A 15,295-nucleotide genomic window follows, 5' to 3' on the forward strand; every position below is an offset into this window, starting at 1 on the left:
ACAGGCGCCTGTCACTAAAGGCAGGCTTCCCAGGGGATGTAGAGCTTATGGGCTTGTCGAGTGGGAAAGGAGCCCCTTTTGCAGTAATAGAGCCCCGCGCAGCCGTTCCTAACTCCTGAGCATCCAAGGCTGAGCCGCTGGCCACTGGGCTGCCGGGTGAAGCAGCACCGCCACACCTGCAGCCAGCCCAGGCTCCATGTCCGTCCCCCTGGGTCACCACTGCCACAGAGCCTCCTGTGTCAGCTCCACTCCTGCAGGTGAAACATCAGCATCTGGAAAAAACTGCTGTGCGCTGCTGGACAATGAAGGTGCAACCCTGCGGCTCAGAGGATGGATGAGGTGGAAGCCGCCGTCCCCACAGTGTGCAGGAACCGATACCTACCAGGGTCCCGGTCTCCCGCAGACATCGTAAATCTATTTCCCTTCCCCTTCCCCGTGGAAGGGTCTGCTCTGCTGCCGGCTGGTGTCCCTGGGTACCCAACCAGCCTCTCCTTCATTCAATCCTAAGGCAAAAAACTTGTTACCACCCCCTGTAACAGCAACTGGGGAAGTCTGAAATGTAAAATATTTCTGGAGCTAAAATATATTGTCTGGTAGAAAACATTGTCACTGCTCCTTTGCAAGCCTGTCTGTGCTGCACAGGCATCAAAACTGGCCAGATCTTTAGTACTGTTCTACAAACGGAGCATTATACGTGCTCTCATTTTTTAACCACCCACCGTACCGCACATTTCACTGGTGGTGCCCAGGAAGAAACGTGGAGTATCGGTGTTTTCATTTCTGATGGTTTTGCTGTGGGAGAGGGTTGCCTGAAGCGCCTTGGTGGGACTCGGGGGTCACGCCACGGAGCTGGGGTTCAGCCTGCTGCTGGCACCCACCAAGCAGCCGTGGAGGGGAGATGCTACAGCGGCGAGGGGTCTGCCCCGAACGCCGGGCGCCTGCCTGCCTGAGATCCAGGTTTGTGCAAGGGGCAAACCTAAGAGGAAACAAAGCGGCACCAATGCAGCGTGTATCATTATGAAATTATTTCTCTGAACTAATGTCTTGGTTTAATTCAGTCGCAGCTTTCTGTATATGGGTCTGGTGTGGCTGTTTGATGTCTGTCTTGATTTTAAGAAGTCGGTGTCTGAATGGGTGACTGTAGCTCCGAAAAGGCTTAAGGTCCTTTGCCTGCAGTCCCTGGCTGCATTCCTAAATAGTCATTTAAAAAGAGTCCACTAAATCAAAAGCCAGGTAAATCAACAGAGCACTCAGCGTCGTAATGAGACCGGTTATAAGGTAAATTACAACATTATTCAAGCACACAAAATTCCTCCTCTGGCATTTGTCCTGCTAAGTGCAATGCACCTTAAAAGTGGTGAAATGATTTCTGGCAGGCTGTGAAAGAGGCTGTGTCTGGGGGATGGGAGGCTGAGCCCAGCCCCTGCCTTTGCATCGACTTCTGACTTTGGGGGGGCTTCTGGCAGCAGCTGGCCACCCCTCGGGTGTGCTCCATGCTCTGTGTGAGGTGGTCATGGGTGTGTTTGCAAAATGGTCCGATGTCGGCCGTGAACACTGGCCATGTGCTCTCTCACTTCCCAGCAAACCTTCTTACAATTTTCAAAGCAGGGGATTAGAAAGACTTTAATTAGGGACTTGGTTTGGGGGGCTTGAGACTTATAAATCTTTTGTTACAATGACTGAAATTCTGAACAGATGCTGATGCTTTTGAAGCTGCCAAGACCCAAAAGATGGGCGGGCAGACCCTAAGGAGGTGGTCGTTATTATATATATATGTTATATATAAAAGGCTACAAGGGCAAGAAGCCCAAAACAAAACAAAATTTCTGTGCGGAGCATGGGTGGCTTTTTCTGATCCGTATCTTGGATGGTGGGATTCTGTGTGTTTATTGTAAGAAAATATGTGATACTGGTAAACATCAGAGAGAGGAGTCCCCGCGACCCTGCTTTCAAAATACTTTTGTACAGACACAGCTGAAAGATTCTCATTTTGCAGGACACGGCGTGGAGAAGCAGTTGGCCTCGAGCCTTGCAAGCCTGTCTGTTGTGCCACGCTACTTGACTATATCCCCTGGTGAGGCGATAACAAAGACATTTTGGGTTGAATTAGGGGTTCTCCGAGGAATACTGTAGCTACTGTATACAAAGTTCCATGCAAACCCTCCCTCCTAGTCCGCTGAGACCCAAGGGAAAGGAGAGAAAAGCAAAACACAAGAGGGAACACATGCACTCACACGACTTAATATAATGTGAAACTAATCTAGTCAGCATGAATCAAACTCTTGGTGATTAAAACATCCTGTATAAATACCCCTCAGGTTTGGGGATGCTTTTTAAAGGATAGCACTACATTTACATGCAAGAGCTGAGGGCAGAGGGAGTATTTATAGCTTTGCTCGCAAAGATGAACAGAAGGGGTAAAAAGCAACCCAAAAGTGCCCGTTGGAGCTCGCGGTGTTTGGCTCCTTCCTGCAGCAAAGGAGCAGTGCCTGCAGCTCGGGGGCTGCGGGTGCTCCAGCAGCGGAGGGCTGCAGCCCGGCAGTATCCCAAAGTCCTGTGGTGCTGCAGCTGGGTGGCAAGAGGGAGGGAAAGCTCCTTTCCTACTCCTGCCCTCCTTCCTTCGACGGTATACAGATATTTTTTTCTTGTGATTTTTCCAGTACAAATTGCTTGCTGTCAGGGCAGTGGAAAATCCGTGGGAACCCAGAAAAGGCTGTGGCCTAAGACAGAGGCTCTGTGGCCTGCTCTGTTCCCTGCAGTGCTTCACCCCCTTCATCCCAAACTCTCTCCCCAGTCCAGCCACTTCCCATGAGGGAGAGCCGTGCCGTACCACCGCCCAGGAGCATCGCCATGCTGTACCACCTCCCAGGAGCATCTCCTCAGCCCACAGCCACACGGACAAGCTGCTTAGCCTGACCCAGGCTACACAAGCCACTGTGTGCTCTGCCTCAGCCGAGGTGGAAAGGTAGAGCGGGGCAGCTGAACTGTCCCTGGAAAATAACCTAATTACTGGCTATCCAGGGGGCTACAGGCTGGTGCCAGGGAAGGTTCCAGAGCAGCTCACCCTGAGTCCCACCATGTGGCACATGCGGGGCAGCCGGGGGATCAGGCCCAGCCAGTGTGGAGTCATGGAAGGCAGGTCCTGGTGTGACCTTCTGTGACAAGGTGACCCGCTCAGCGGATGGGGGACAGGCTGGTTGTGGTGCCTGCTGGGGCCTTAGTACTATCTGCTCCCAGGGAAGGAGCGACAGGAGCAGAGGGAACTGCCTCGAGCTGCGCCAGGGCAGGTTAGGGTGGGGGTGAGGGGACATTTCTTCCCTAGAAGGGGGTGTCAGCACCGGCACAGGCTGCCCGGGGAGGGGGCACCGGCACTGGGGTGTTTAAGAAACACGTAGATGCAGCACTCAGGGACATGGTTTGGTGGTGGGCTGGGCAGGGCTGGATTAAGGTTGGGCTTGGTGATCTCAAAGGTCTTTCCAAACTGAAATGATTCTGTGATTCTGAAAGCAGCAAGAGTGGGACGGGGAGCACCAGCTCACCCCCTTCTCCTTGCTGTGGGACACATGGATGGAGACAGACGGCCCAGGGAGCCCATACAACTCTTTGCAGCAGAGATGGACAGTGGTAGAAGAGGAGCCAGTGGAAGCACTTGCGTGGAAAGCTGGAGACGGTTGGCTGCACGGTGATGAAGGCAGGTGAGACACAGCCTGGCACAGCAATCCGTGCCAGGGGAGGACTCCTTGCCGGGGTACACATGTGCTCAGCCCTTGTGTGAACGAGGCCCCCCCAGCTCTGCCGTGAATTACCCACAAGGGGTTAGGGAGCCTCATGTCCAGTCTTGGAGCCCGAGCTGCCAGGCGATTCCCACATGGCTGAAGGGTGCCAGGGAGCGAGGCAGAGGGCTGCTCCATCGCCCCACTGCCCCGGGACTGCTGAGCTGAAGCTGAATGCACAGACCTTCCTCCTCCGTGCTGCATGCGGGAGGCTGAGGAGTCCTGGCGCATGCCTCAGACAGCGAGGGGCTGCTGCCTCTGCTCCTGCTGACCCAGTGCTGCAGGTCCAGGTTGCCCCACATGCTCCAAGACTTTATTTTTTCTGTCCTTTTCTTTTTTTTTTTCTCCATTTTTCTTCTGTGGAAAGAGTTGTAGGTTTGTGTTTGGGAAAGTCCAAATTAATTAAGACCAATTGTAGGCATAGCAATTACAGGCAGGGTTTAGGTAGTAGATGGAGGGAAGCAAAGCAATCAACGGCAGGCCGTCCGCACACCTCGGCGGCAGCACGGGAGAAAAGCCTTGGCATCTGGGAAGTGCCTTTTGAAAGTGGCCAGGGTGCATTTGCTACAATAATCCACTGAAACAACAGCCGTCTAAAAATAAGGTTGTTTTCTGTACTAAGCTCCTTTTAACTTCGTTAGTCATCACCAGCTCCCAAAATAAGCTCCGTGTAACAGTCTCTCCTAGTAGCGGCTGTAAACAAACTTGGGGAGGCGGGAGGGGAAGGGAAGGGGAGCAGCGGGCGGCCCCGGGGCGCGGGGCCGGGTCGGGGCCGGGGGGGGGGGGGGGGGGGGGGGGGGGGGGGGGGGGGGGGGGGGGTGGGCCGGGCGGGCCCCGCCCGCGCTGCGCCGCCGCCTCTGCCTGCGCCGGCTGGCGGGGCCTTGGAGCGGAGCCACGGTGGTCCGGGCAACGGCATTAAACAGGAGAAACAGACGGGGGATTCCGTCATTTCGGGGGAGCGCGGGGGGGCGGGCAGGAAAGGAGAGTCCCGCTGAGGGAGCGCGGCTGCCGCCCGCCCCGCGCCTCACCCCCGCTCCGGCGTCCCGGAAGGCGCCGGGATCCCCCCCCCCCCCCCCCCCCGCCCGTCGGGCAGCGACCCAGGCCGGGGCGGGGGGACGGACACGGGACACCCCCACCCTGCCGGTAGCGCCGAGCGCCGCCCGGGGCCGCGCCGTCGGAGGGGGGCGCTGCAGCACCACCCCGCGCCCGCCCCGCTCCGCAGCGCCCCCTGGCGGTGCCCGGCGGTGCAAGGCCGCTCCGCGCCTCTTGCGCGGGTGGCGGGCGGCGAGCTCCGCGGCCGCGGAACCCACGGCGGGGCGCCTGGGGGAGGCGTGGGGGCCGGGGCCGCCGCGGGGGAGGGGTCTGTCTTTCCCCCTCCCGATTCGGTTTTCCTTGAACGAAAAGCGCCGCCAGTGCTGGTCGGGTGCCGGTGTTTCCCCCGAGGGGCGGCCGGGTGGGCTGCGCCGCGCGGTGGGGACCGCCGCCGCCGTGATTTAGTGGAGGAGCTCGCCCCGAGGAGCCGCCGCGGCCTCCCGTTCCCCAGGGCAGGCAGGATTTCGTTTATATTGGATTTATTTCCAACCACATATGGGTGTCAGGCACTAGATTTAGATTTTTTTTTTTTTTTTTCCCCCTTCATACACCAAATATGCTCAAACCCATCCCGCCTCGCCGCATCCAACCCCCCAGGAAAGCGCAGTCCCCTGCTCCTGCCAGCGCGGGGCGGGGGTGGGGGCGCGGAGCGGGCGGGGCCGAGGGGGTCGGAGCGGCGGGGGCGCCCCCCGCCCCGCGGGCAGCCCCGCCTGTGCCGGTGTCACGGCCACGTCGGAGCCGGGACGGGGCATCCCGGAGGTGGGAGGCGGGAGAGGAGTCGCGGTGGGCTGGAAGCCTCTCCTTTCACCGCTACGGAGCGATGAGATACAACTGTGTTGCTGAGATATTTACAGGATAATAATAAATAAATAATAATAATAAAACTGGAGCGACTGAGACCGAGTCCGCCGGTCTGTTAGCAATTTAGCAGAACGGGATTTTCCTTTCCCTCGCCTGCCAGTTGATGCTCTTTTTCCAATTTCCACAGCGGGGGAAGCCTGCGATTTTTTACATAATGATTTCAGCATGCGAGCTGCCTGCCTCGCTTTTTTTTATTTATTTTATTTCCCCCTCCCCGCCTGCCCCCCCGCCTTCCCTCCGCGACCCGCCTCGCCGCGCTCCCCCGGCAGGGGGGCACCCGTCCGCCGGCTGCCGGGACCCCGCGGGCGGCGGCGGGACCGGGCTGGGCGGACAGGGGGGTCTCGTCGCTGCCGCCGGTGCCCGCCTCCCGCTGGCCGCCCGCCGTCGGCGTGGCCGGGGCCCAGCTGACATCACGGGCCGGGCGGGGAGAGGGGCCGGGAGGGGAAGGGAGGTGGGGGGGTGTTTTCCAGCTTTAAAAGGCGGCGCCGGGCGCGCAGCCCTGCGTCAGAGCGAGACTTCCCCGCTCCGCACACCCCCTCGCCCCCGGCCCCGCCTAAGGCACCGGGCGGGCGGGCAGCGCCCGCCGCCCCGTCGCGGGCAGTGCCGCCGAAGTCCCCCACGCCACCCGCCCTCCCCTCCATGCCCCGGCCCCGGGGGGGGCGGCGGCGGCGGCGAGCTCGTGTGCCTACCGGCGCGGCTCCCACGCCGGGGGCGGCGCGGCCCCGGCCTCCGGGGCGTGAAGGCGGGCGGGGGGGGGCGCGGCAGCGGGGCAGGCGGCGAGGGGCCCGACAGCGGCCCGGGGCGCGGCGCCGGGGCTCCGCCGCCCCGCCGGGTGGATGCCAAGCGCTGCCCCGCCGGCCGCCGCCGCGCCGTCGCGGGACCCAGGCAGCGGGAGAGAGGGGCCGGCGGCGGCCCCGCAGCGCGGCCCGCGCCCGCTCGGCAGCACCATGAAGGCGGCAGAGGAAGGTAACGGGCGGGCGGGCGCGTCCCCCGGGGCTCCCCCGCCGCGGCACGGAGGTTTGCCGGCGGCCGCTCACTGAGCTGGCTCCGCCGCCTGCCGCCAGGCCCGGGCCCGCTCCCGGTGGCCGGGGCAGCGCCGCAGGGGCTCGGAGGCGCCGGCGAGGACCTGGGTCGGGCCGGGGGAAAAGCCGCGGAGGAGATCGGGGATTCCCCCCCGGAGCCGGGGCTGCTCGGGGGAAGGTCGCGTTACAGCCCACAATCGCGGCCGTGCCTCGCGTGGCGGGGGCAGGAGGGACCCCCCGGGAAAGCGGCTCCGGGCAGCGCCGGGCGCCGGGCGAGGCACCGGAGCGGCCGGGCGCGTCGCGGCCGGGCTGCGGGGCTGGGCCTCGCGTGTCCCCCCGCGCCCCCGGGGCTGCCGGCCCCCGCCGCCGGCCCGGCTCCAGGCAGCCTGGCCCTGCGATTCCGGCTCTGTCCCGACTCCTTTCCATGCCCCGCAGTACCTCCGCAGTAACCAGAAGTGCGCCGAAAACACGGCGGCAAAGTTTCTAGGGAGAGGGACGGATGGTGGGCGGGGCTGGAGTAGCTGCTCGCCCGGGCTGAACTTGACCTGCCAGGAGCTGGAGCCGGGACCGGCTTCTCCTGCGCCAGTCGGGCCCCCCCCCCCCCCCCCCCCCCCCCCCCGCCGCGAGCATCGCGACCCAGCACCGCTGCGCCCCCCGGGTAAAGCCCCGCTTGCCTCTGCCCGCGCCCCGGGAGCGGGACCGGCACCGGGCATCGCCGCGGCAGGTGCGGGCCCGGGGGCAGCCCCGCTGTGCCCCGGCCCCCCGCCCGCTGCCGGGCTGCCGGGTCTCCGCGGCCGGGGGGGGTGGGGCGGGGCGGGGGGCGCCCCGGGCCGCGCATTGTGGGGGGACGTGGGGAGGAAGCGGAGGGGGGGGGGTCGCGCCCGCGTGCGCGGTGTTTATTCCGCGCGAGGGACGGGGGGCTCCTTCCGCGGGGCGGGCCGCGGCAGCTGGAGGGGCGCTCAGCGCCCATCTCCTCAGTTTGCTCGGGGCTTTGTTTTTTGGTTGTGTTTGGGTTTGTTGTTGTTTTTTTTTTGACACAGATGTTTTCACTCCGGGGGTTCATTTCACTTGACAGGATCCTGCCAGCGCGAGAGCTGCAAGCGCGGCTGTGACTGTGGCTCCGCTTTTGAAGCATGCGAGCGCCTTTTTGGATGAAAGTTAATTACGTTTTATTTAATAGCATTGGCTTGCGTGCCCTTCGCGCGCGGGGACCTCCGCGGGCTGCAGGGACGGCGCGTCCAGCGCTCGGGGCTCCAGGGGCACCAGCGCACCAACCCGCAAAACCTGCGCCCAAAGGCAGCTGATACAAAATCCGTACCGGAGCGTCTTGTCAAAAAAAAACCAAAAACCCCCCAAAAAACAAGCCCCCCCCCCCCCCTTTTATTTCTCTGGCGTTTCTGATGCCTGTGCTAAAATGTCGCCAGCCCTCGTCAATAGTTCTCTTCCATGTTGATGTATTTTGTAAGGGACTAAGAAAACGAGGCCAGCCAGAAAGTGTGACCCAATCAAGGAAACACGCAGGGGAGCCCTGCAAGGCAGGATTGCTGCCGCCAAATTAAGGTGCCCCTTGATTGCCAAACTCCGGCAATCAGAGAAAATACTTTATTTCTTGCTTAGTCGGGGAAGAAACTCTTGCAGCGTGCCCCGGTGGGAGGACCCCGCTTTTTTTTCTTTAGGTGGGAGCGAGGGGTCCTTCGGCGCGGGGACCCCGGCGGGTTAGTGCCGCGTACGAGTGAGACTCCACAAGCGGCACAGGGACGGGGTCGCCGGGGCACACCGGCCCCTTTCGCTCTCCCGTTTAATGGCACTGTTTTAACTGGATTATTCCCTGGCGCCACGCTGTTACTCTGTCCCCACGTGTGACATCGCTTCGGTTGTGCCTCTCCGCCGCATATCTCCCCCCTCCCTCCGGCGGGGTGGGGGGCGACCCACGCGGTTCAGGGCAGCGCTGGTAGTTTATGGCACTGGCAAATCAAAGCCGCCCGTAAACAAGTTCGCGGCGACGTACCCGGCTCGCAGGTACCAGATGTGGGAGAGGCAAAGGGGCGAGAACAGCAGGGCCTTGGGAGCTCCTGCTCGGCTCCCCGCCCCGGGGGGAGATGGCAGGAACCCGGCGGGGAGGGGGCCTGCGCCCCGGGGGTCGGGGCTGTCCCGCCTGCAAGCCCGGGACGGGTGGCGCGTCAGCCCGCGCCCTCGGGGCAGGGGCTGCGGGAGGCGGCCGGGCAAAGCGGGTGCTTGTCCCCGCGGCGCAGCCCCTCGCCCGGGCTGGGGGCGAGCCTGCCCCAGCATCCCGGGGAGACCACGGCCCTGAGGGGCTGGCAGCCGCGGGCGGAGTGGCTCCGCGGCTGCCAAGGCCTTTTGCGCACTCGGGTGACTCAGCCCCGGCGCTTCGGGGAGGCGGCTGCGAGCAGGAGACCGAGGGCAGCCCCACGGCGGCCACCCGACGGCTGCCTCGCCTCCGCCTCAAAGCAGACCCTATGCCCCCTCGGTGCAGAGCCCGGCCCCGCGGCGGGGCCGCCCGCTGGCAGCACCCCGGGGCCAGGGGTCCTGCGTGCCGGGGGCTGCCCCCTCGGGTCCCGGTGCACGTCGGTGCCCGCTGGCTCCTGCAAGAGACGGGACGGCAGCGCGGCTCGTCCCGGGGAGGAGCGAGGAAAGTGTAACAGGCTCTGATGGAAAAAAATGAGGTTTTCCTGGCACTTTGTAACGGAGATTTCAGCCATAAGCCTGGAAAATGGTATTCCCTGAGTTTGTAAGGGAACACCATTTCCACTGAGTTTAAAAAAACAACTTTCCTTTTGAAATCTGGCCTGGAGCTCGGGAGCCGGGGCGAGCCGAGCTGCTAGGGATCCTTTGCCTGGCGGAGATTCCAAACGTCCGTAATCTGACAGGAGTGCGTTTCAAAACAGAAACAAACTAGTTTAATGTATTTTTAAAATTGATTTTAAACGCCGCCGCGCGCCTGGCCCCCGCCACTCGGGAGCCCTTCGCAGGCGCTGCCGTTTGCTCGGCCCGGGACCTTCCCCGTGCCGGTGCAGGAGGCAGCGGGAACGCTGGGGTCCCGCCTTTTAATGCGCTTTTTTTTATAGCAGTTGGCACTAGTGGGTGCTGCAACTAAGCAAAATACATAATAAATAAACGACAGCGAAGCTCCTGCCTCGCAGAGGCGGCGCGGTGGGACCCTCGGGGGAAGCCCTTAGCGGCAGGCAGCGAAGAGGGGGACGGGCCGCTGTTACAGCCGGGCGAGCAGAGCCCCCCCAGCCCCCCCCAAGCCCCCCGGCCGAGAGCGGGAAGCGCCGCTCCTGCCCCGGAGCCCTGGGGCAGGTCGCTGCCGCCGGGCGGGAGCAGGTGAATGTCTCGCTGCCCGCGGCCTCCCCAACCCGCCCCCGCCAAGCCGGGGGTGTGTGTGGGGAGGTACTCCCCCCAGCCCGGTGCCGGGACCCCCGCCGAGGGGCGCAGTCGCGGTCCCGGAGGGGGTTTCCCGCCAGCGCGCAGGCTGCGCGTGGGGGACTGAGCCCAGACCGGTGGGGTGCGGGGCGGGGGTGTGCGTGTGCGGGGCGGTTGTTTGCATCGACCCGGAAACATCAGCAGCGGGCGGGAGGCGGATCAGAGGCGGTGGCAGCGAGATAGGCCGCCCGTCGGGGCCGGGGTCACGTTACCGCCCGCAGCCGCCGCGTCCTGCGCCGTGCCGGGGCTGCGGCAGCCCCGTGAGCCGGCCGGCAGCGGCTGTCCGGGCGCAGCGGGGGCGGCCCCGACGGGGCGGGCCTGGGGTCGCGGTGCGGAGCGTGGCGGGGGTCGCGGCGGAGCCATGACGGGTCGTGGAGGCCGAGCAGGAGTTTGATTTCGATTTCCTCTTCGAGTTCAAGCACAGCGATGAGGGCGGAGGGTGGTGGCGATGGGGCACCGGGGGGCGCTGGCGGACGGGTGTTGCGGGGATCCTCCCCCCGCACAGCCCGGTTGGAAAGGGGGGAAGGTTTTCCTCCCTGGGGGGAGGGGGGGCTGGTCCCCGCCGCAACGTGGGGGAGCGCGACCCTGCCCCTGCAGCACCCGGGTGAGCGGTGGGGGGGGAGGAGAGCGTGGACGGTGCCTCAGTTGTAAAACTTCGGGACTTTGGCGCTATGCAGACCCCTGCGCTGCCCGCTCCATGGCTGCCCCCACCTGCCCGCGGCCCCCGCGCTGCGGGGGGCGGCCCCGGCACAGCCTCAGCGCCCCGAAGCCCTGGGGGTGGCGTGGAGGTTGGGTCTTGCCCCTTACAGCGGCGGGCCAGAGCCCGCTCCTGCCCCCCTGCCAGCCCCCGGGAGCCGGAGCTAGTTAGGCTCGGGGTTTAGCTGAAGGTCACCCGTAAATAAAAATAACGGGCCTGGATTTATCCCGGGTCCACACGTTCATAACGGCGGTGTCTCGGTCAGGGCTGACTCGGTTTATGGCTTGGAACAGCCCTGGCGGTGGAAGGGGGCGGCGAGCAGGGCTGGGACCGACCCAGGGAGGGTGAGTCCACCCCGTGCTGGCCTCGGTGGCTGACTCACCAGGAGCCAGGCTGCCCGCCCCCCCGGCCCTGCTCTCCCTTCGGCTCTGAAACTGCAGCAGGTTCCCAAACCCTGGCCCGCCAAGATGCAGGTGGAGGTGCAGAGCTCCCCTTCCTGATGCTCTCCAGTTGCCCAGCTCCCTGGCACATTGGTGGTGTCCAAATAGTTGCTTGGAGCTTCTCAGATTTTAGAAAAACCTGCCGTTTGTTTAAGGTTTCACTCAGCTTTTCAGCCGAGTGTCCCAGTAGTTAGACACCTGGGAAGTGGAGGGGCCTGAGTGTGTTAAAGTGTTAAAGTCCTAATGAGAGAAGTACCTAACTCCATTAGGCAATTTTGAAACATGAATTTAAGCATGGACCTAGTCGTGGCTTTGTCTTTAGAAAGGTAAAATAGCCCTCACCTCTGCAAAGCCCCTCTGAGCTGCAGGTGGTCAGCATTCCTGCTTCAAGAATGTGAATAAAACCTGATGGTGCCCTGTGCCCGGTGCCTTGCAGGATCAGCCCATTAACAGTAGAAAGGAATAAAACCTTTGCTCTGCGAAATTAACTGGAGAAAAAAAAAATCTGAATTTTTTATGTTGTCACAAAGTGAAATGTAAGATGTGAAGGTGTGCTCGCAAATCAAGGGGTCCAGTTTCTTGTCCTAGTTACACTTAATGCAAGTGTGGATTTGCTGGAACAGAGCTGTTGCAGACCTGCGCTGCTCTATCCGATACTGGGTTGGGCTCAAGATATTAAAATACACTACTGGAAGTGACCTTGGTACTAAATGCACGTAAGCGCTGGGGGCCTCTGTGGCTCAAGGTCGTGGCAGCAGCCCCAGGTTGAAGCGTACCTGCCTCTTGTCCACGCCGTTGCTGTCAGGTAACCCGGCACAGCTGCGTTAGGCGATGCAGTTTCATGCTTTTGCACCCTCCTCTCTCCTGTCCCTCAAGACTGGCCCTAATTCCCCCTGGTGAGGAAAGCATCAGCATGTTACGAACGCTGACTCTGTATGTGTATGTGATGAATTTTGTCAGTACAGAAGTTATGGAGAAGAACGTGCTTTTCCAGAAATTATAGCTGGTGGGTTTTAGCTCACAAGCTGAGGACTGGGTCCCGTTCCTAGTTCTGGCTTCGGGGCTTTTGTATTTGGTGGGCATGCTTTCTGTGTGCTGCCTGGAAATGTAAGATACCTGAGTGTATTGGGAAGTCTTTGGATCTTGCTTCTCTCAATTTTGAGTACTGTTATGTGAGAAGTTGTATGACACAGTGTATCTCTTGGCCCTTTAAAAGGTCACTTAAAAAATACACATAATAACTCTAGAGAGACTATTACTTGCCACCTGCGTTAGGGGAACTTGTTTCTTGGAACACTTGAGGCTTTCTTTTAAATTATATATATATATATATATATATATGAATATAATTTTTTTTTAAACTGGATTCCGAAGGCTGGTCTGAGCTTTTATATTGCTCAGCCTGGGCTGCAGATCTCCAGCAGACTTTGGTGTTTGAATTTCACCCTAGTCGTGCACTAGATTTTAAGAGAACTGCTGGGCTCACAGCGCTTTTCACGCCAGTAATAATTATCCCTGTTATTTTGTTTCTTTACCTATTTATTTTTAATAAAAGACCTAAAGGCACTGATTCTACAGCCAGCGGATGCTGCTGTTGCCTCCCGCCTGTAAAGCCCACCTGGTGGGCGCGGAGCCGGGGCAGCCTGCGGAGCCCGTGGTCCCCTGCCTGGGGGGGAGCTGTCTGGCTGTGTGGTGGGGACAGACTGGAGGTGCCACCCAGCTGTGCCATGTCACCAGTGCCATCCATCTGCATGCCAGGCCAGGAGGCCGTGGAAAGGCCCGGGGGATGTATGTGGAAGTGCCTGGCCAGCGTCCTGGCAGCAGTGCAGTGCCAAGGACATCACCTTCCTCTGGAGCTGGAGGAAGCAGGGAAGGCACTGAAGCTGCCTTACCGGCACTGCTTAGACCCTTTCTCTGAGCTGATTTCTGAAACGGAGAAGATCTTACCACTGCTGTACCACTTGGTTATATTTTTTTTTCAATGCAGGTGGTGGTGGTTGTGGTGGCATAGAGCGGCCATGTGGCCCGGCAGCAACTATAGGGGACTAATTTTGGGAGGAGAGGACTGTGATCTCTCAGGCAGGTCTGCACCTCGCTGTGACCACTGCAGTCGATTACCCCTGTCAGAGTAGCACCTCTTTCCCCATAGCTCCTGCCTGCCTTGTTTGAATGGAGCGTGAAGCTGCAGCATATTTTGAATAATCCGGTTTTATTTGTGGCATGCTCCGGTGTAATTTAATGACCCTTCCTCAGTAAACGGGCGGTCTCTGAAGGCAGGCGAGAGAGTGAGTTCAAAAGGTGGTGTTGCTCATCGTTCCTGACTGTTACCTGACATGACATGCATCAGCTGGAACATCACAGAGTTGCTGTGGAACTGCGACAGCACAATAATTTTTCCTAAGTACCGTTTGCCTTGGAGTCGTTGCCAGCAAGAAAGGCGAGTGGGATCGCCGGAGGATGACACCAGAGAGGGCTGAGCTGATAAACAAAAGAAAGACAATAGCCGGCTGCGCTGCTGCGGCCAGCGTGGAGGCTCCTTTGCATTTGCAGCGCTCCCGGGAGCGGGTCGTGTTGGGAATAACAGCTGCAGTAATTAACGCAGCTTTTCCCTGTCTCCTAGGGAAGGTGGGCAAGGGGGGCGGCCGAGGGAGCTTGCCCCCCGCGAGGGGAAGGGGCAGGCTCCCCGTGCGGACCGGCTGTGGCTGGGGGGATGCAGGGTTTCCCCTCTGTCCTGCAGGGAAGTGCTGCTGCCGGAATGAACCTGGGGAAGGCGGGTGTGCTGCAAGCGCAGCGTGGGGCTGGGGGCAACCCGCAGAGCGGCGTTAGCCAGGCTCAGAGTTCAGTGGCTGTTGTCTCTGATAGAAAAGTTTTGCTGCCTTGTCTCAGTAAGGCAAGACGAGCCGGTGCAGGGGCTGCAGAGCCTCCCAGCATCAGGAGGGTGGGTGGCTCCTGCTCCCATCACAGCTCGCAGCACCAGGGGCATGCTGCTCCTGGTTGTGGGCTCCCCACGCGCAGCCCACCAGTGTCTCCGTCTGGCAATGGGAGACACGCAGGCGGCCCTGAGCTGGAGGGGCAGCGCTGAAGGAGTCCCTTCAGCAGAGTGGCAGCAAGGCGAGGCAGGGACAGTCTCCTGTGGACCAGCTTTTTGCTGCTGGTCCCCGTCGCGCAGCAGGTCTGGAGGCATGCGAAGGGCAGGTTGTTCCCCTGCGTGTGGGCAAGGAGCCCGTTGGTGCAGGTCTGTGATGTGATCTGTCACCTTCCAGGTTTCCACGCCAACCATGCAGCTCTGCTAGTGCTTTTATACACCCGGAGCTGCTCAATGGTTAGACCGTTGGCCGAGTGTGCGCTGCTGGCAGCGCTCGACGTGGCGTGCACAATAACCAGCAATTTTAGTGGAATTTCAGCTATCGCAAAGTAGTGAGACATCCATGTTTATCCTTCACCTGGCCTCTGCCAGTTGGGCTGGAGGGATAAGTGGTCCCAGAAACCAGAGCAGGTCAATAGATCCATCTTGTTCCAAAATCCTAGTTAACTGGAACCAGTTGGAAACTTGCTGTAATGGAAATTTTGGTTGTGCATAGTTTTTTTAACAGGATGCAGTTGATCGCGTTCTTTGCTTTAGTCTGCCTCCACTTTTGTTTTTCGTCTTGTGTTTTTTGTGTATTCCAACTTCTCAGGGAGGCAATTAGGCCCACTTACATAAAAGCACATCTCTCGAGCAGCACTGCAGGGTGTGAACGCTGAAGTACCGTTGTCTGAAGACTCGATTATTTGCTCTGAAGGTTTGCATAGGAAGAGTGTCCTCGAGACAAACTCAGTCTGCATACATCGCCCTCCCAAGATAGCTTGTCTTGTGCTGTTCGGCTACCAGCATTGGCAAGGATGCTGGTCCACAGCTTCTCCGCTGGCGCGGTGTGCCTGTCGGCTGGGTTGTTATGGAGAGCTGTGCTTTTGTGTGTTGTGCCA

At 60.7% G+C, this 15,295-nt stretch overlaps 1 protein-coding gene across 3 annotated transcripts in view; it reads left to right on the forward strand.

Moving 5' to 3' along the window:
• Positions 1–6,531: 6,531 nt before the first annotated feature.
• The window catches only part of NFATC1 (nuclear factor of activated T cells 1), a 111,637-nt gene continuing 102,873 nt past the window's right edge, over positions 6,532–15,295 (forward strand). For 2 of the 3 annotated variants that reach the window (XM_037381383.1, XM_037381384.1), the window contains exon 1: positions 6,538–6,692. In XM_037381383.1, the coding sequence (XP_037237280.1) occupies positions 6,563–6,692 (130 nt within the window). In that variant the 5' untranslated portion in view covers positions 6,538–6,562. Of the gene's footprint in view, positions 6,693–15,295 lie in introns of all 3 variants that reach the window. The other variant, XM_037381382.1, reaches the window with a different exon arrangement.

This window comes from Falco rusticolus, chromosome 3 (assembly GCF_015220075.1).
Source record: "Falco rusticolus isolate bFalRus1 chromosome 3, bFalRus1.pri, whole genome shotgun sequence".
Classification (NCBI taxonomy): Eukaryota; Metazoa; Chordata; class Aves; order Falconiformes; family Falconidae; genus Falco; species Falco rusticolus.